The sequence below is a fragment of the Aplysia californica genome, unplaced genomic scaffold (assembly GCF_000002075.1).
Source record: "Aplysia californica isolate F4 #8 unplaced genomic scaffold, AplCal3.0 scaffold00330, whole genome shotgun sequence".
Classification (NCBI taxonomy): Eukaryota; Metazoa; Mollusca; class Gastropoda; order Aplysiida; family Aplysiidae; genus Aplysia; species Aplysia californica.
In genome coordinates this window covers 490,097-508,929 of record NW_004797600.1, presented here as the reverse complement: position 1 = coordinate 508,929, position 18,833 = coordinate 490,097, and the positions used below count along the sequence as shown (strand labels likewise).

Here is an 18,833-nt window from a genome sequence, read left to right as displayed (position 1 = left end):
CCACCCGACAGGACAAAGCAAACTCTCCCAACAAATGAAGTTCAAGAACATTCTATCTGGGATTCGAACCACTGTCAACCACAAGAACGACGTTTGGTCTAAAAAAAACCATTATGACATCTGATCAATGGATGCATTATAACTTAGTTAATTAATCAACAGCAGAATTGGTCAAAATACAGGAAATGCATAATCAAATATAGGCTGCCCAATACTTCTTGAGAAAGAAGAGGATTAGGACGCAATAGCTGACATGCTCCAAGGGACAAAAAAGAGACAATTGTTATTACTATCACGTAAAATCTTGTTGAGGGTCACTTCAACCCCGGCCTAAATCTGATAGGACAGCGCAACCGAAACACAAATTGGGGTAGTCTCGACAGGCTGTGCCAAACTGACAGACACTTAAAAAGCCCCAACAAGAATAGAAATATTTCTGCCCATCCTGCAAAAATCGGGCGAGGATTGGATAAGTGTCAACATGCCTCTGGGCATATCTCAGAGCGCCCTCCGCTCGCGCCACAGACAGGGAGATAAGAGATAAGAATACTCAGCAACATGCAGACATGTGTGGAAATAAAGGGAAAAAGAGAAAACAGAAAGGGGGTGGGAGGGGAAGAAGGAAAAGAAGAGAGGAGACCGGGGTTGGGTTGGGGTTGGGGGGGGGGGGGCAAACATAACCGGGTGTCCGTTTACACACTCTTTCCAAGGGGTGAATGAAAGAGAAAGCGATTGGAGAAAGTTGTGAGTGTAATAGTGTGCGAGTGTAAGTATGCGCGCGTGCGTTTGCTCACTTGCATGCGTGTTTGTGTGTGTGTCTGCTGCATGTGTTTGCAGGCGAGCGTGTTTGGGTGTATGTGTATGGGTTTACATTCAAGCATGCGAGCTTGCCTAAGAGTGTCTGTTTAATTGTGGTGTGTGTGTGACTGCATGCACACAGTGTTCGCAAGTGTGTGTCTGTGTGTTCACGTGCGTAGGTGTGTGATGTCTAATAATAATAATAATAAATAGCATTTATACTGCGCATTTTCTAAAAATTGAGCACATTAAAACGAAAAAGACATCACATCTTAAAAATTAATCTACATACGTGTACGTAAAACAAAGTATTATACATACAACATAAATGTATATGAGGACAAATTTATATGAGAAAAACAGTCTCACAGTGAGGTTGGAAATGAGTTCACTAAAAATATACAATGCAATAAAAATTCAGGAAGGGTCACAATAAAGTTGAAACGTGAGTAACTAGAAACATTCATTAAAACATTATCCTAAGCACAAAACACAATCTGTCTGTTGCAAAAGGGAAATTTTGTGTGTGTGTGTGTGTATGCATGTACTGGTGTATTATGAGTTTCAACAGAACCTTGTTATTTGTATAGCTACAGCTTACTGCTAGTTAGCAAGACATCAGCCATATTCTACACTCAACAAGTTTTGAGCAAAAAGAAGCATATCGACAGAAGGACAGGGCAAGATGAACACAGAAGTAATATAAGCGATGTAAACAAGATGGATTTATCAGCCTTGTCCTCCAACCACCCACCGTAGAACAGAAGTATGGAGATAGTCACAAGGAAAACCCCCAGAAGAGCAAACCACACCATAAGGCCCACAGAACTAAAACAGAATCACCCTGCATGCATAACTGGACATTCAAACATCACACAGTCCCAGGGAAAGAAAACACTCAACAAAGACGTGGAAGGAACACAAGATACCAAAAATTTACAGGCATGGGCACATTGAACACTTTCAGGACATATTTCAGATAGATTCGCACCATTCATAATTGATTATTTCTATATAGTACGTCACATATGATTCGTCCTGTAAGTCAAGAGGCATTAAGGCTGTTACCATTACTTCAATAAGATGAGTGTGAGGTGTGCCGACAAAATGACTTACTTCTCGCAATCCGCAAATGTAGATACTGGCCAAAAATTGACACAAGGTCAAATTTGTAGATTTTCTATAGATGCAATATTCTTCAAGTATAACATGCCTTTTATTATTTCATGCTAATAAATTGTAAAACCTTCACCTACAAGCCTGATGTGTCTATTTCAATATGGTTCGAATCCGATAGGTAACTCATATTGCCAGCACGCTTCACAGACTATACTTTATTGTCCATGTATGTGAGAAATGGCGTACCTTGTGTGCCGACCAGTATCAAAGGGATCTCCTTGGTGTCCCGGTACTGCCGCATCTTGGCGTAGTGGCTGTGCACAGCCTGGAAGCTCATCTCATTCTCCAGACTGAACACAAAGATGACCGCATCCACCCAGTGCGTGAACTGACGAGCAAAGAGTTGAAAGTGTTTAATTAATACCCCTAACGACACACCTTAAAAATCTAGGGGGCAGGTTGTCAGCGCGTGCTGAGTGGGAAGATAGATCCCGGCAAACAGGGTCTAAATACTCTATTAAAAAAAACAACTTCCCATCCCAAGCATCAAACTCAAGTCTTCTGCTTGCAACAGTAAAGGGCCTTACTGCTACATCTCCTTCTTTTTTGTGTATGTTACTCTCATGTACTGCCTCTTATCTTTATCCCTTATTTATGACCTAATTGTGTTGCAAGTGCCGTAAACGACTTATTAAAACTAAAACATAACTTTCTTTACTGAACTACATGAATCATGGCAATCATAGCCCGCCCCCCCCCCCCTTTGGTCCAGCAAAACACAGCTGAAACCCCACTCATTGTGACCCTGGATGTTGCCCATTAGGTCAAGCAGTTTGGAATGGTGGGCTATATTCTGTTTTACCAAAAATATGTTGCATGTAAAAATCCAGAAGACCATTAATAGAAAAATATATTGACAGGATCAGGCACAGATAATACACATCTCCCTGAAAGCCTGTTTCACAGGAGAGGCTGAAAACTGTAATTAAACTATCAAAGGCCAGTTAAGCTCAAATACCATGTCCATGTTTCATGCACTTTTATTTGCTAACATATATTTTCACCATATACAGAAGAGTAACAAATCAGGTTTCTGAAAATCCGTCCACTTGTGCCAAACAGAACTGATATACCAATAAGAAAAATAAATGTTCCATTGGATAGAACAGACGAGAAAAACCCTTACCTGCATTTCTGGACTGCCACCTTCATCACGAATGAGTAGCAAATAACTTTGACCATCTATAATAACTTCTTTCTTGAATCGTCCACCTGAGTGAAGTACAAAAAATGAAAATATGTAATGCCATTTTTTTTTCAAATTAAAAAAGAAAAGTAGACAACTGTTATATTGCATCATTATCATAGATGTATAACTCACTGGGATACAGCCCATTTGTGAGCCCCATAACAGCATCAGTATCCGATATTGTTCGTAATGCTACATTTGATAACTCCCGTTAAAAAATATATCCAACAAAATGTTGTGGTATATGTGTAACAGATTGCACCACTGGTGTATGTCCTCAGAAGAGGGTAGAAATGGTAATTTAGAATGAATAAACCAAACAAAAGAATTATTGAGATGTTGTACAACCAGACAAGAACAAAAATTGGAGTTTTCATCAAAATCCTCCCCCAAAAAATCAGTTTAGAAAAGAAAACCAATTGGAGTTTCCTGAACCCTAGTAGACTAAAATTCTGCAATGAAACGACGGTAGCAAATAAATACATGAATTTAAGTGAAATATAAAATGTGTTTTCTCACTTCATTTACATCAAGTCATAAAAATATGGCCAAAAAAAAGCAAACAAAATGTATTTTCTCATATATATTAAGTCGAATATGACCAGACCAAAAAAATAAAAATAAAATAAAATAAAAATTTAACGGAAATCTGACCAGGGTTCTTTGAAGGGAGGAAAAAATGTTGGTTTTTTTCAAAATAGGAGAACTTTGATATTTTATCACAGTACTCAACAGGTCTGAACCAGCTTTCGGGAAAAAAGCAACGATAAAAATAAGAATAAGCAATGAACACTAAAGATAACTATTTTCACGTCTAGAGTTGCTACGCCTTAGGTTACAATGGCTGAGAACCCCTGACCAAAAATTGGCCAGAAATCTGTCTACACACTTTACCTGAAAATAACCCAGACAACACTCCCTACCATCTCTTATTTAAGTCAGATGTAATCCTAGCATTTTCTACTGTTTTGTTAACCCTACTTTTCAGTCAATAAAAGTTTGAAAAGATGGCAATTTGTAAATTTCAAATCTCTATATAGTCACCTGAGAGCAAAACCAGATAATCAGAAAATGTTTGAAATGTCTCATCAGAGCTATTTGTGTGCGAGCTTTTACATTAACATAGAAGCAAAATATGGCCCTGCTCAATGAAAAGCCCGCAGGAGCAGTTAAGTTTATTTCAGAAACCATAGCAGAATGAAGTCATCAAATTTGAACTTTTTAAAAATCATGCCATCCCCCACCAATATTTCATCCTGCTTGTCTATGAGAAAAAATTTTTCTTGAAGAAAAAACAAGCATTTTTTTCTTTTGAGATCAAGCATAACCCCTCCCCCCATCAGACAGGCAGTAAATTTGAGTTAATAAACAAACAAAAAAAATAACCGTGGAGAAAACATAAGAACCATCTCACCTTCGGGCGACTCCTCTTGCATGTAAGAGCCTGTGAGGTACCGGTGGACCAGGGCTGACTTCCCACTTTGTACACTACCCAAAATTCCCTGGAGGAGAAATGAAGGAATTTTCATCAGAATATCAATGTATCTTATGTAGCACCAACATCTTGGGGTCAAACTCAAAAGAGCTCCAAGTCTCAGAAAATGGGGAAATAAATATCATTAGCTCTATTTACACTTTACAAATCTCTAATAAAATTTTTAACATATCATATGTGGACAGAAAAATTTGCATGTTGCAATTCCCACCATGCTTTGTTCATAGTGATAGAGAAACAAGGCTGAAAGCGTTTAATGGCGATGTCTACTAAGGGAAGCAACCAGAAATTATTCAACCAAAAGTACGAAGTACCAGAAATTGTCCCCCTTTACCCATTGCACTGTTCGGGCTCTGCTTTCAATGAAGTGGTGAGCAGGTAGACATTTCAAAGCAAACAGCAATAGAAATATATGAATAGTAATCCCCACCCCTCTTCTTTTCAAAGCACAAGAGCTCATACTCCCTTTTGCGTCATATGATCCTTGTTATGATTTGCTCCCACCAACGCAAAAGTTATTTTCGGTGTTCAGTCAGCCAAAGAACTGATAGTGATCAAGAGCACTTGTAACCAGCCACTTAAAAGGTCAACCACTGAGAGAACGGGGCCAACACAAGTGGTTTCCTAAATCATTCATGTTGTTGCATGTAATGAAAACACACACACACACACAGGGAGAGGGAGAGGGAGAGAGAGAGAGGGAGGGAGAGAGATAGATAGAGAGAGAGAGAGAGAGAGAGAGAGAGAGAGAGAGAGAGAGAGAGAGAGAGAGAGAGAGAGAGAGAGTGAGAGAGAGAGAGAGAGAGAGAAAGAGAGAGAGAGAGAGAGAGAGAGAGAGAGAGAGAGAGAGAGAGAGAGAGAGAGAGAGAGAGAGAGAGAGAGAGAGAGAGACAGTGTCCTAAGGCCAATGAGGTAAGTGAAAATTAGAATTGATGTTGACACCTAGACAAAATGAAATCTTAATTACTTCATCAAAAGCAAGAGTTAAAAGCATTACTTGTTGATGATATATATTGCAATTTGAAAAGCTTCATAATCAGTTTAGAATCTTTCAAGACGTAAAATAAAACTGATGATGTTAAAAACAACAATCTTAACTATGAGCCACAACATATTAGTTTCTGAGAATCAAAATAGATTTTCCTAAAATTAGGAACTGAGTATAAATACAACAGTAGGAAGCAACATGGCTTTAAAAAAACCCTCACTATACTGTGTGTATACACTCACCAGTTTCAAATCTGGAACTGATCGACTTAGAGTCCATTCCTGACTGTTCACAAATGAATCTGGAAGCAGATAAAAAGACATTCTATGATTCTGAAAAATAACATTTCAGGGGAACAGTGCACAGTTTCTTAAATATGCATCAAACAGACATCATTATGACAGGAAGAAGAAAGTCATTATGACCGGAACCAGACAGTAAGTGAGTAGAGATGGGCTGGTGAAGACAAGTATTTTCTGAAAAGTGACCAACTTGTTCTCACTAAATCATAAGGATATGGACAAAGTAATTTGTAAGGTCAGAAAGAACATTTTCTGGTTACAAATGACCTTGCTCACAATCCATAACCAAACAAGATATTACGATGAGGATATGAGGATTAATCTTCAGTGTGCATGATGAGAAAAGGATGGGATAAGTGGGAGATTGTGATCTGAATGACAGAGGACTCTCAAATTTGCTAGTTGCACACTTACCCAGAATATTTGCAAGGTAAATCATTTAGAAAGATATTTTTTCAAAGTCAGATTCTAAACATCTCATTTGGTTATTTCCCATCTAAAAGAAAAAGAAATACTTTAAAACTCCATCTTTCTCTGAAACAGCAGAAGCGATTACTATCACACTTCTTATTATCAAGTTTTGTTTACTGTTCTTGATTTGCAGAATGGACATTTTTGTTTGGTTTTAGTTCCCTTCTTGACACAAATGGGTATTTCCAGGGGAACACACTGGAAAGAGTAAATAAAAAGAAACAAGTGAGGAAGAACAAGGGAAGAAAGCAAGAATGATATACACTGAAAAAAATATCACACATTATTTTACATATAAATATAATAATATATATATTATGAGAATCTAAGACATCAGTATCAGTATGGTGAGAAGGGTAACACCTCCTCCTATTCATGGGCAATGTTATTTTAAACTCCCCCTGCCCAAAGCAACCTACTGGGAGTTAAAATGGGACCACTCTATCTTTTAAAATAGCAGAATTTCTGACACAGACCAATGATGTAGAGGACACTGGCATGGTAAGATATCGATAAGCATATAATTGCCATTGCAACATGATTTGAAATAAGTTCCCACTCTTGTTGAAACTAAACCAGCTGTTTGCAGCTGTTTACCAAATAAGATGTGACGCAGTTATGTTGGGATAAAATCTACAACGACATTGCACAATCTTCTTTCAATCCCCCACTGAATTTGAAAGTAGACACTACCAGCTTATATTGCCATAATAATATTTTACTGGTAACAAAACAAAACACTGTCTAGAGACAAACACTGGAGGAATGAGTTCATTTTAATGTAATGAAAGAGAAAGAAACAAGCGCGCGTCGGGAAACGTGTGTTTTCGCATGAATACTGTGGGAGTGTGTTAATTGATGATGAAAATAACGCTCTATCTTTCATAGCTTTCTATTTATAAAGTATTACAAACACATGAATAACCCCCTCCGACAAGCTGATAAGACATTACGAGTAGTTACGCCCATTCGAATAACCTTTCTAGACGCTCTTGTCGTAATGAATGACCTGAGGTTCGAAAGGGGATAATATAGGTCAATTTCCGAATATTTTGCACTCAAATTGTTCTTTGTACCTGCACAATGGTATTCAAAACTATCAAATAAGCTTATAATTTTTTATCATGTAAATCTAGTATAATTTCATACAAAATCAAGCTCATTTGAAATGTTTTGTGTATAGAGAAAAATGGAAGTCTTGTTTCCTGACTATCCTTTCGAGCTCCTCATGTCTAAGTGGGTCAATTTCTTCTATAATTTCATTGGACGAATATCTAGAGCTACCAACTTGGCTTGTTTTGAAGGAGACGTAATGCCTCGATTACGAACCAACGCAGGCGGTTCTAGAAGAAGGCTACAAACACACACAAACTCACGCAGACTGACGAACACACACTTGACCTGCGTGAATGATGCTCGGCGCGCGTGCGCTGAGCCAGGGGTTTCACTGACTCCGGACCAGAAGAACGCAGGTGAGGTGCCGAAATAGGCTTATCGGGCGACTTAAACCCGGCCCCCGCAGGACGAGGGTTAAAAGAGGAATTAAATCCATAATATAATTTATAAACACACCGATAGTCTAGACCTCTAGATCTAAAAATCTCTTCTCATTTTTACTTGAATCTTAGACTTTCTTCAATTCACGACTAAAACTGAATGATTCTAAATTGGTAGTGTCAATTGCCACCGAGTCACGTGGTGGCAATTGACAAAAATTGACTTTTTGTCAATTGCCACCAGTAAATTGGAGCTCTTTTGCGTTGGTGGGTAGATTTAGAGCTACTATTGTGCTCGAGTGCTCGGTGTTGTGCGTTCGCCTCTCTGTCCCTCTGTGTGTGTGTGAGTGTGTTTGTGTGTCTTCCTGACCCCCGTCCCCCGATTTATGTTCCCCGATATAACGTGAATTTCTGCTTGAGATTGTGACCTTCTACTTCTAGAATTGCCTGTGTTGGTTCTCCACCAAAGTGTAGGCTAAGGCTAGCCTAGATCTAGGCCTATGTCTCATTAAAAACACGCCAAGTTGGTGCCATAGCTCTAGACTAGATGCTCGTCCAATGAATTAGTTGAGAACAAATTGACCCATTAGACACACATAAAGTATAATGCTAAAGATAGTGTTGTTTTCAGACTTGACACCGCTTCACTCTGTGGCAATTGACAAAAAGTCAATTTTTGTCAATTGCCAGAGCGTCACTCGGTGGCAATTGACGCTACCTTCTAAATTTTAGCTTTTCCTATGGTTATTAAAAGGTCCTTATTAAAAACGTCCAAATTAGAGGCCTAACTAAATCTAGATTCTAAAATCTAGATCTAGATATCTAGATTCTAATCTAGATCTAAAAAGATTAAGTTCTAAGTCATCAGCTGTAGGCACTGCCCTATTCTTTGGTTTAGGATTAGTTTCTAATGATGATGCTATTATGTCCATGCTTCTCATAATTTTAAGAAAAGTACAGCGTTTTGAAGAGAAAGTACCGGAAAAGGCAAAATGTAGACATGTGAACAATGACTGTTGACAGTGAGGTCAGAAAATATGAGTAATGCACGCTGACCGGTACCATAACCCCCGAGTCAAAGTTCTGATGAGTGTGTGTGAGCGAGTGTCTGGAAGACGAGAGTCTGATACTGATGGGATGAGCAAGTTAACAGATGAGAACAAAAACTGAGCCGTATCATAGGTCATAGGAGGACCAAAATTCCTATAAAGTGTGAACATACAAGGTTCAAAATACTTAGACACTAGACTGGTGTTAACACAGCAAAGGCTGTACTCACCTTCGATGCATACAACATGCTCCCGAATTTGTTGTTGAATCAGAGGGTCTGGAATTGCTTCTATCAGATCATAAATAGCATAAATGCTTGGGTGTACGCTCTCGAAGCGCTGGATTTCTTGCCGAATAGCAAGCGAATTACTCCAGTACGACTGCATCGGACTCCGTGCATTCATTTTCATGACTAAACGAACTCATCCTTTATGAATCAACGTCATTTTGACGTAACTGATAACAGAAACACTTCACAACAGTCCGAGGTTTTCCTCTCTTCCTAAAAGATGGCCAGCCATGTAAATTTAGGATTTCGCGCATGCGTATGAAGAGAGAAATACAATGCCAGACTTTTATGGGTTAACAACCAGCTATTTCATTTCTGATTACTAACTGAAAATCAAAATGCGCGTTGATTTAGCGTGTGTGAGTTAAATTGTTGTGTCCCAATCTTCAATGAAATACCTATAATGTTCCAGAATCAGCTTCAGTACATTACATTTTGCCTTTTTTATTCCCATGACATTTAATTTCCTTCTATACAATGCCGATCTTGGAATAAATAGGCCTATTAATGGAGAAATGTGTTCAATTCTTGGTTAATTGCCAGTTGAAGATTGATTTTTTAAAATGTATCTTCTTAATTTTTACTCCTCTGTTTGCTAATAGATTAAAACGTTATTGGTTTGCAGCAAGGGAGGGGGGGTTGTTGGTTTGTTTGATTTGTTTCATGGTTGTTCTTTATGCAAACACCCATATCAGTCCCCATTCAAGTATAAACAAAATAAAATTAATGTTGAGGGAGTTTGTGATCTTTTTTGAGAGAACGAAGCGCCATGAGTTCAATTTTCTTGACTGAAATTGCAACTGCCACGAGTTATTAAGATTAGCTGTGGTAGGCCTAGCAGCAGAACATACTCAGATAATCGCAATCCAAACTGGCATACTTTCCATATGGGAGAAATAGTTGAGAAAGTACTTCCGGTTTACTTCCTGCATCAAAAAGTAGGCGGGGCCGGCAGCAGCACGTTCCTATTCATCGCATCAACTTACTTACACACTGTACTCAGGAGGTATTTATAAAGTACTATTTTGATTTCGCTTATATTACTTGATGTATGGAAGTTTTCAGTTAGCTCCAGCTAACACATAATTTGTATATCTACGTCCAATGTGCCATATTTTACGGAGTACAAAGACGTGACTTGTTTTTAAATGTTCAGTCTATCGACTATCGATATCTAGTAATCTAGGTACTTCAAGACAACCGGGTTTCAGCTTGATTTAGTCAACCCCCCCCCCCCCCCCCCCCCATCCGTTTCCACACACACTCACACCACACACACACCACACACGCACACACCACGCACACACTCACCTACAGGCACACACATTATCTTTTCAATGGCAGTTCTTACCCTCCGTCCCCTCCCTACCAAAAACGGTTCAGAATATGAAACCGTAACTTGAATTTGCTAAGCCAAAGTGAAAGCCTCCTCAAGACTCACAGCACAGCAGACCATGCCATGCAAGTTATTCATAATAGGCATTCGGACAGACATTCTTGGCTATATAAAGGCTAACAGAGAGTTTTATAGTGTTTTGAGCTAAAAGTTACAAGTGTCAAATTGTGAAAGGTAGGGTTGTGTGAGTCCAGTATCTAGATCTAGATCTAGTATTTTAAACTCAAGTCTGAGTCTGAGTAATTTAAAGTGAGTATACAGTATTTGTTTCCTGAGCACAAACTCAAAATTTGCTATTTTCTTACGTCTAAAGTAAAGTAAATGTTATCACCCCCACCTGTCCTTTTTTTTCTCTCCTTACTAGATCTAGATCTATTTGCAAAAATATCATATGTAAGGCATTCATGCACATGTTCACAAAAAATGCTGAGACTGAGAGTGAAAGAAAGACAGACAGACAGGGAGAAGATATGTAAAGTGAGGGGGGGGGGGGGATAATTGATGGAAGAACAATACCAAGAGAAGGGGGGAGGGGATTCACCTATACTGTAAACGATTACAAAACAATCATCACGTTGTGTGTGTATGAGAGAGAGAGTTCATTTGTATTGTAAGGGTAGAGCAGCAAAGACTGTTTATTTATAAAATTTCTTTTTAAAATTTCATTTATTTATATCCAATCCTTGATCACATAATTATGTATGGAACTGTTTATTATACTGACTGATCATAATACATGTACAGTGGGCTGTTACAGTCTTGGTTTAAATGATATAATTTTGGCTATTCAGGCTTAGATAGATCCTTGGGTTCAATCTCTTAGTATTTTGGAAAAAAAAGTTATTATATCATAACAGGCATTCGGACATCATTCTTGGCTAGATTATATATAACAGTGATCCAGCCATTGACAAAAAAAAATCCTAAAATAAAATAATGGCTAAGAAAGCAGAAAAAAGCAAAACAAGCAAAATTTACCAACAGGCAACATTGATAGAGAATTACCCCTGCGCGACTACAGTTGGCCTTAGTTAATTATGTACAAAAGTACATATTTTACGATGCGTCATACTGTGTATGCAGGGGAGGGAGGGGGGAATTCTGTTTCTGCAAATTCAGTCTGTCACATAGTGTGACCTTGATCTGGCACATTATTACATATTAGTCTTCCTATTGGATGACAGGACTAACGAATAAATCAATGATTGAAAAGTAGGCACTGCACATGAGATCTACCGCAGATTTATAAATGTGTGCTTCTTTTTCCCAAATGCGGTAACTATTCGATTACTAATAGAGTTGTAAGCCCACAGAGCATGCTATAGATTCTGTAAAGCATGAATATAATATTTAATATAAGTGCACTATTAAGTTGCAAGCATTATTTTTATTATTATTATATTACTATTTTTATTATTACCCATGTATCTCTAATTGTGCTTCTTATACTGACTGATCATAATACATGTACAGTGGGCTGTTCCAGTCTTGGTTTAAATGATAGAATTTTGGAACTAAGATACATACTAGAAACTAAGATATATACTAAAAAAGGTATATTATAAAGATGAGCAGAGAAAAAAAAATATCACTGGATTATTTATTAGTTATTGCTACCTTCCTTTCCTGTTCCAGTGATTTTTTTTTTCTCTGCGCATCTTTATAATATATATATTTATTGGTGTGGGTAGTCTTTGTGATGAAAGATATCCCATTGGTAAATAATAAGTTGCAATGTTTGTAAACCTGACCCTTGCCTATTATGGGGTTCAGCTATAACAGAGACATTGCATTGGTCCCGGCAGTCCTGTTATAGCAGGGGCCCATTGTATAATTATTGACAACAATAACACGGAAGCAGACAAAGAAATATTGTTAATGGTAAAAGCAACAAACTGAAATGTTCAAAGAAAAAAATACAATACAGTGCTGCAACGAACTAAAAGAATGAAAACTGCAAAATCTTTGTTTCTACTAAAAGCCCCTGCTTGGGTAATTAACTGAGGTGGTTTTGAACTTGGAAAAGTGCTCAAGTATTTTGATAGTACTTGAGGGAGTACTCACAAGGGTTAAAAATACTTGAGCACTGGAGTGGATTCAAGTACTCGCATACCCTAGTGACCGGTGATTATTTTTGCTGTACCAAATCATCCACAGGTTAAAAAGTCCTTATGAAACGGGCACATTTATGATTTTAAAGATGGCTTCCTAATTGAGCCTAAAGATGTGATTTATTTTTATTCCGCAACAAAAGAAAGTCCTATTTTTTGTTCCCAGAAAACCAAAATGAATGTTGAACATGAAGTCGAACTTCTTGTAGAAGAGATTAAGAGACTCGGCAAAGAAGGTGAGTGGCATGGTTTACTTTGTTCTCATTAATGGGAAATAGGGACGAATGAAGTAAGTTTTAAATGAAATCTTTTTTATTTCTCTCCATAGTTTTAAAATAAACTTACTTTGTGGTTGTACCATTGATCACGTACTGAAGAAGTCCTTCAGTTGATGATGGAATAAGTGTTTTGTTTCTTTGCTGACTATGTCACTCCTTCCATTTTTTCCCCCTATAACATGTTGGTATTTTTCCTCTGTCTTATTGAGTTAATTGACCTTTTTATAATGTGATGAGTCAGGGTTAAAAAACCCAACCCCAAACAATTGTCAGAAAAATGTCAGTGTATTTTGTACAACATGAGGCAATTTTGATTGACATTTTTACTTAATTGTTTGGCAAATTCACCATAAGTCACTAACTGCAATATTTTGAAAACATATTATTGTGTCTTTGATTTTGGTTTTACATAGTTTGAGGAATAATGAATAATGGGAACGATTTTAATGCAAGTCAACATGTACATCTGGAAACATTATCACTGTATGGTTGTATTGAGAATGACAGATTTCAGAATCACTAATGAATTTTTGTTGCCATGAAAATGTGTGCTCTGCATTTTAAAATCATGTCTCCCTTTTTTTTGTCCTTATAGCTAGAAAAGATTTCAATTTTGTAATGTTCTGCATCTTAAAACGCTTACAGAGTTATAATACTCTTCCATAGATTATAGTGTGACAAGATACAATTGCTCCTTTTTAATATGAGGCAGTTTAAGGTTCATAAATTGAAACCAGATTTTGGTTTTGTCCAAGTTATCTGTTATTAACCCTATCCGTATGTCATGTTTTACTATCGTATCCATACCACGTGGGGAACTCTGTGCCACCACTTTCCAAAGACATGCCTATAGGATGTGAATATTAGATTTCTTAAACTTCTGTTTACATGTACACATGTTATACTGCTGATTTCTTTCTGTGCATAATTCAACAACCCAACATGAATGAGCAATTCATCAGCACTTGATAACAAAGATGAATAGATGAAGTGGCTTATAAGATATATAATGCAGGCTTGATTATAACAGTTAGTATTTTGCCTCTTTTCACTTGTATTGAAAATCCAGAGTTTGCTTTTCAAATTTTGTGGCAAGGAGAGTTTTGACTCTCGCTTTCAGCCCAGTTTTATTACTTTTCCCTTGAGGTAAGCTTCCTCTGGGCTTTGTCAGTCAGTTTATAATATTATATATAACATGTATTTGTATTTATTTTTCCATTTCAGGAAGTGACGGGAAATGTGAGGTCACCTTTGGTGCACTGTTCAACGATGACAAATGTGCCAATCTCTTTGAAGCCCTCGTGGGTACCCTGAGAGCCGCCAAAAGGAAGAAGATTATCAAGTATGACGGAGAACTTTTACTTCAAGGTGTCCATGACAGCACTGTCATCAGTTTGCTTTGATGATGGTTTCAATTAGCTGGGATACCTGATGTGGCTTATTTCGCATTATCTCAGAGTGTGTTCGATGATTGTCTTTCTTGTAGTTTTTGTTTTCCTAGTGCTCTTTTGTGCCATTACTCATCTCTCTATGCTATAAACTCTTTGCACCCTTTCTAAAACTTTTGTGTGTTTTAGGGAGAAGGTTGTTGAGAGTATATTATGTAATGACACTTTGCCGTTGACACAGGGAGTCACAAAAAAAGTATACCGTTGCCAAAAAGACACACATGTTGGCCAATATTGTAAGAACAATCATTTGTATATAACTCAAAATCAGTGCTGATAAAAAATTTGCACAAATTGTAGGGAAAACCCAACAAAATAGTTGACAGAGCGGAGCCGAAAAAAAGATTCTGTTTCCCCTTCCATGTTCCTAGTTCATTTATTGAATTAGTTTGAAGAAAAGTGTCTGAAGTTATAAACAATACGACTTTTCGTTTTTTAAGCTGTATCTTCTGGCACAATATGCATTTAGTCACTTTTCTGTGTGAATGCACCACTGTTATTTAAGCTGTTTTAGACAACTGAAGGTGTTACTGTACAATGAGTTTGGAAAGGTTTATTTGCTCGTATTGGATTATAAAACAATTGATATTCTTGTGTCTGTTTTGGAAGTTTGCTGTAAAGAAAATGTCAGAAGTCTAGGTACTTGCAATGATGTTTCATCTGCAGCATGCACACTTTGTGCTGTCTTTATGTCCTTTGTGTAAATCCATTATTGCCCTATGATATTTTTGTTTAATTAAAAGATATTTCTGTCCTGAAGGTCTATTTTTAAACCAGATAAGATCCGTGTCATCTGGCCTTTTCAATATATTGCAATATTCGTGACATACAAATTAAGCTTTGAATACTTTGATATAAAAGTACACTATTTTTATAATACTTGACAGAATGGGTCACACCCTAGTGGACAGATAGTAATTGTAAGTTAAGCTTCGAAGTGTGTGTGCGCCTGTTTGTGTTTGAGCATGATGAAAGTGAAGGAGGGAGAGGGAAAGGATGAAGAGAAAAGAATGAGAGAGAGGGAGAGAGAGAGAGAGAAGATGAGAGGGACAGAGAAAGAGGAAAGAGGAGCAAATACATTGGACGAACGCATCCCTTCTCCCTTTGGTCTCATTGTGAAAGTACCAAATAACGCTGAGAGAGTGTGCTGGCATAATAGTACGGTATATGAAGTGGTGATGGTCACAGTACAGTTTTACTTTTAGACATTTTTGTTTTATGTGTTCCAATTTTTAAATGTATTTCTTTACCACTGACACTGACAAATAACAGCATTATCTTGAATGATAATAAAGAATGAAGTCTTTTTGACGTGATGCGTTGTGCTTAATTTTCTTCTAGACAATACTTCAAAGAGTACTAGATCTAGATGTTTATTGTCATTGTTGTGTAATTGACTCTGAGCCAAAGTTAACATATTGTCCTAATCTTTTTCCGCCAAAATTCTGCTGTTTTTAGCCCCCCCTTCACTGGTTGCAAAGTAATTCTCTATCAGTAATTTTCACTTTTTGTTGTAGGTGGTTGGTTGGTGCTCTGGTGTGGTCTGCTCCATCTTTCCTATCAAACATAGGTCGTCCTGTTCCCTCCTACGTCTTTTTTTGTGTTTCTTACTCTATTTTAACACCTCTCTTCAGCACTTGTATGACCTATAATATTGTGTTGCAAGTGTTGCAAAACTCTTACTCAAAGTAAGCTTTTCACTTAAGAAAAAAAAATATAATATGTTTGTGGTGAAGTAGTTGAAAGATGCCACTGGTATGTCCTTTATCTTTCACTCTGCTGTTTCTGTCTAACTGGTTGATTTCTTCTTTGCACTTAATGGTTCTGTGGGTGGTTGGCGGGTGCTGTGGTGTGGTTTGCTCCTTCTTTCTCCTATCAAACATCTATCGTCTTTATCTCCCCTTCTTTTTTTTATGTTTGTTACTCCATTGTGACGCTTCTAATCTTTTGGTGCTCATATTATGACCTTGCGAGCGCCGAAAAATCTCTTCTGAAAAAAAACCCAACAAACTTAAAGGCTCTTATTATGTCCCTGTGCTTATCTTTACTGAAACTGAAAGCTATTCCCAGGCCTTTCTGGAAGTCTTGTGAATGCTGTTTTTTGAAGGTTCTCTCTTGTTGTTTTTTTCTGGTACCCCAGGGAGGATGTGAAAAACTGAATTCTACATTGTAATGCCTTGGAATCGAGGGCTTCTACGGAGCCTTTCTTATATCATGTTTTTTGTTTAGCTTTATACATGTACTGACGCCTGTGGTGTAGCAGAAGACCGAGTTCGATTACTGTGTGGGTAGAATTTTCATGAGGTATCTCGCCCTTTCTCAGCCCAAGTTGGCCCCGATAGATTGGGTTGAAGCCCACTTTCTAAGTAATGTAATGTGTAAAAGACATCTACATTTTTTTCTTAAATCTAAAAATTATTTTGTTGCTCTTGGTATGGTATGCCCTGTCACTGTCCCTTTCGAGACGGAATGGTTACAGTCCATGCCGGCTTTAAGCACGGTCATCGGGAGAAAGCTTAAGCGTGGTTAAAGCCGAAGCGTGCTTAAGTGCGAAGTAGACATAATCCATAGATTTTCATGCAGAAAATTTCCTGTGCTATTTCCCTTTGTTTGTAAGTAGGCCTATAGCGGTCCCACAAAAGTGTACACTGTTGTTTAGACACCCGCCATGGCAGTTTTTGTTCGCTTGTTTGTTTTTATTTTGTGGTCTTTTGAATGGGAAATGAAAACTTAATTTAGACGGCCAGTCACGATACAGCACACTGGGCCTACTGTAACACACTGCCTGTGCGTACCACTGCCCGCTGTGCCACTCACACCACCGCCTTCATCCCACCTCGCGCGTGATACACAATCAGGATTAATGGGTAGCGAGGGTCAAAGGTGAAATCGCAGCCAGCCTCCCTTTCTCATCTCCCCGACTCTCTTTTTTGGGGGGGATCGTGTGCAGCTTTGCCCTAGGCCTAGGCTAGATCCTATGTCCGCGCGAACGGCTGTGTGCATCTCTCTGCCTTCTTCTCCGCCCGTGCGAGTGTGTGTGTCCATCACTTGCGTTCTTTGTGTTTCTCTTGACACACTCCACTGTTGCGGTGTAAACTGTGTTCGAACTTCGATGGGTCATCATGAAAATATTGACTGCCTTGTAAATGAAGCGTGCTTGAAGCCGAAGTTACCGTGCTTATAGGCGTGTAATTTATATAGCAAAAATTCGGTAAGAGCCGTTTAGCGTGCTTGAGTCCGAAACGTGCTGAAGGCCGGCGTGCTTATAGCCGGCACGGACTGTCCTGCACTACTGTACAGTTTGTGAGAGATTTAATGTTTATCTCCTTTAGAACCATGTCATCTAGGTGGAGAGACTGGGTGTTGGAGACTCCCCAATCAATTTAAGTTCAAGAAACCCCATTGGAGACTTGAACCAGGTTCACCCGCTCTATAACACAGGATGACAACATCTAGCTGAAGGCGCAGCATGCCTATGTTCTTTGTGAAAGCGATTTACTATAATTTAGTTTTAGTAAAAGTTTAACGGTCTTTAATGCACAATTAGGATACGTGCTAGATTAGATGTGTTCCGAGAGAGCAAACATACAGTATAACACGGAGAGGTCGAATACAGAAGACTCGGAATCACGCATCCGTCTAACTGTGCCTGCGGTCCCCCCCCCCCCCCCTCCCTATCCTTCTTTAGGTTTGTAAGATTTCCTTTGAATTACGGATCCCTCGAACTAGCAAGGCCGGTCACGACGAATTTCGAGCTATTTGTGTTATACTGTACAAAGGAAAGAAAGAGGGGTGACTTGTGGTGTAACTTTCAGTCAGCTCAGCCAGGACATCCGAGGGTCGAGGTTATGATTGATCATTGATAACAATTACATTCAACGTGCTTGATCTCGGTTTTCCTCTCTGTCCCTTGACTGTCCACAATATCACTGTGTCACCATCTGGCACACACGAATACCGACACTCATCGCGACAAACACAAACATATTTTAAAGTAAATGTACTTCAATTAATGCTAAAATAGGGTGATTTATATGACTCTCTCTCTCTCTCTCTCTCTCTCTCTCTCTCTCTCTCTCTCTCTCTCTCTCTCTCTCTCTCTCTCTCTCTCTCTCTCTTTTTTTTTTCTTCCCCCAAGCCACACGCGCGCGCACACGCTCGATCACATGCCAAGATGCACACACATACTTGCTCCCCTCTCCCTGTTTATCTCTCTCTCCCTCCCTCCCCCTCTCCTCTCTCTTCCTCTTTCTTTGACACAAACACACACGTTCTCAAACAATCGTTCCCCTCCCCTTCCTCCCCCTTCTCTACTCGTTGACTTTACACACCACGCGATCTCC

At 38.5% G+C, this 18,833-nt stretch overlaps 2 protein-coding genes across 9 annotated transcripts in view; one reads left to right on the top strand and one right to left on the bottom strand.

Annotated features, from left to right (window-relative positions):
- LOC101862596 (arf-GAP with GTPase, ANK repeat and PH domain-containing protein 1) overlaps positions 1–9,508 on the bottom strand; it is an 88,093-nt gene extending 78,585 nt beyond the window's left edge. For all 8 annotated transcript variants that reach the window (XM_035970861.1, XM_035970862.1, XM_035970860.1 and 5 more), the window contains exons 1-5: positions 9,198–9,508; positions 5,892–5,950; positions 4,581–4,668; positions 3,104–3,189; positions 2,164–2,305 (exon numbers count right to left, since the gene is read on the bottom strand). In XM_035970861.1, coding sequence (XP_035826754.1) covers positions 2,164–2,305; positions 3,104–3,189; positions 4,581–4,668; positions 5,892–5,950; positions 9,198–9,378 — 556 coding nt within the window. In that variant the 5' untranslated portion in view covers positions 9,379–9,508. The remainder of the gene's footprint in view (positions 1–2,163; positions 2,306–3,103; positions 3,190–4,580; positions 4,669–5,891; positions 5,951–9,197) is intronic.
- A 654-nt stretch (positions 9,509–10,162) lies between these two features.
- Positions 10,163–15,801, top strand: LOC101862195 (costars family protein ABRACL). The gene is made up of 3 exons (XM_005102552.3): positions 10,163–10,263; positions 12,931–13,000; positions 14,267–15,801. Exons 2-3 carry the CDS (start codon positions 12,940–12,942, stop codon positions 14,443–14,445), a joined length of 240 nt encoding a protein of 79 aa, XP_005102609.1. The 5' UTR covers positions 10,163–10,263; positions 12,931–12,939; the 3' UTR covers positions 14,446–15,801.
- Positions 15,802–18,833: the final 3,032 nt, after the last annotated feature.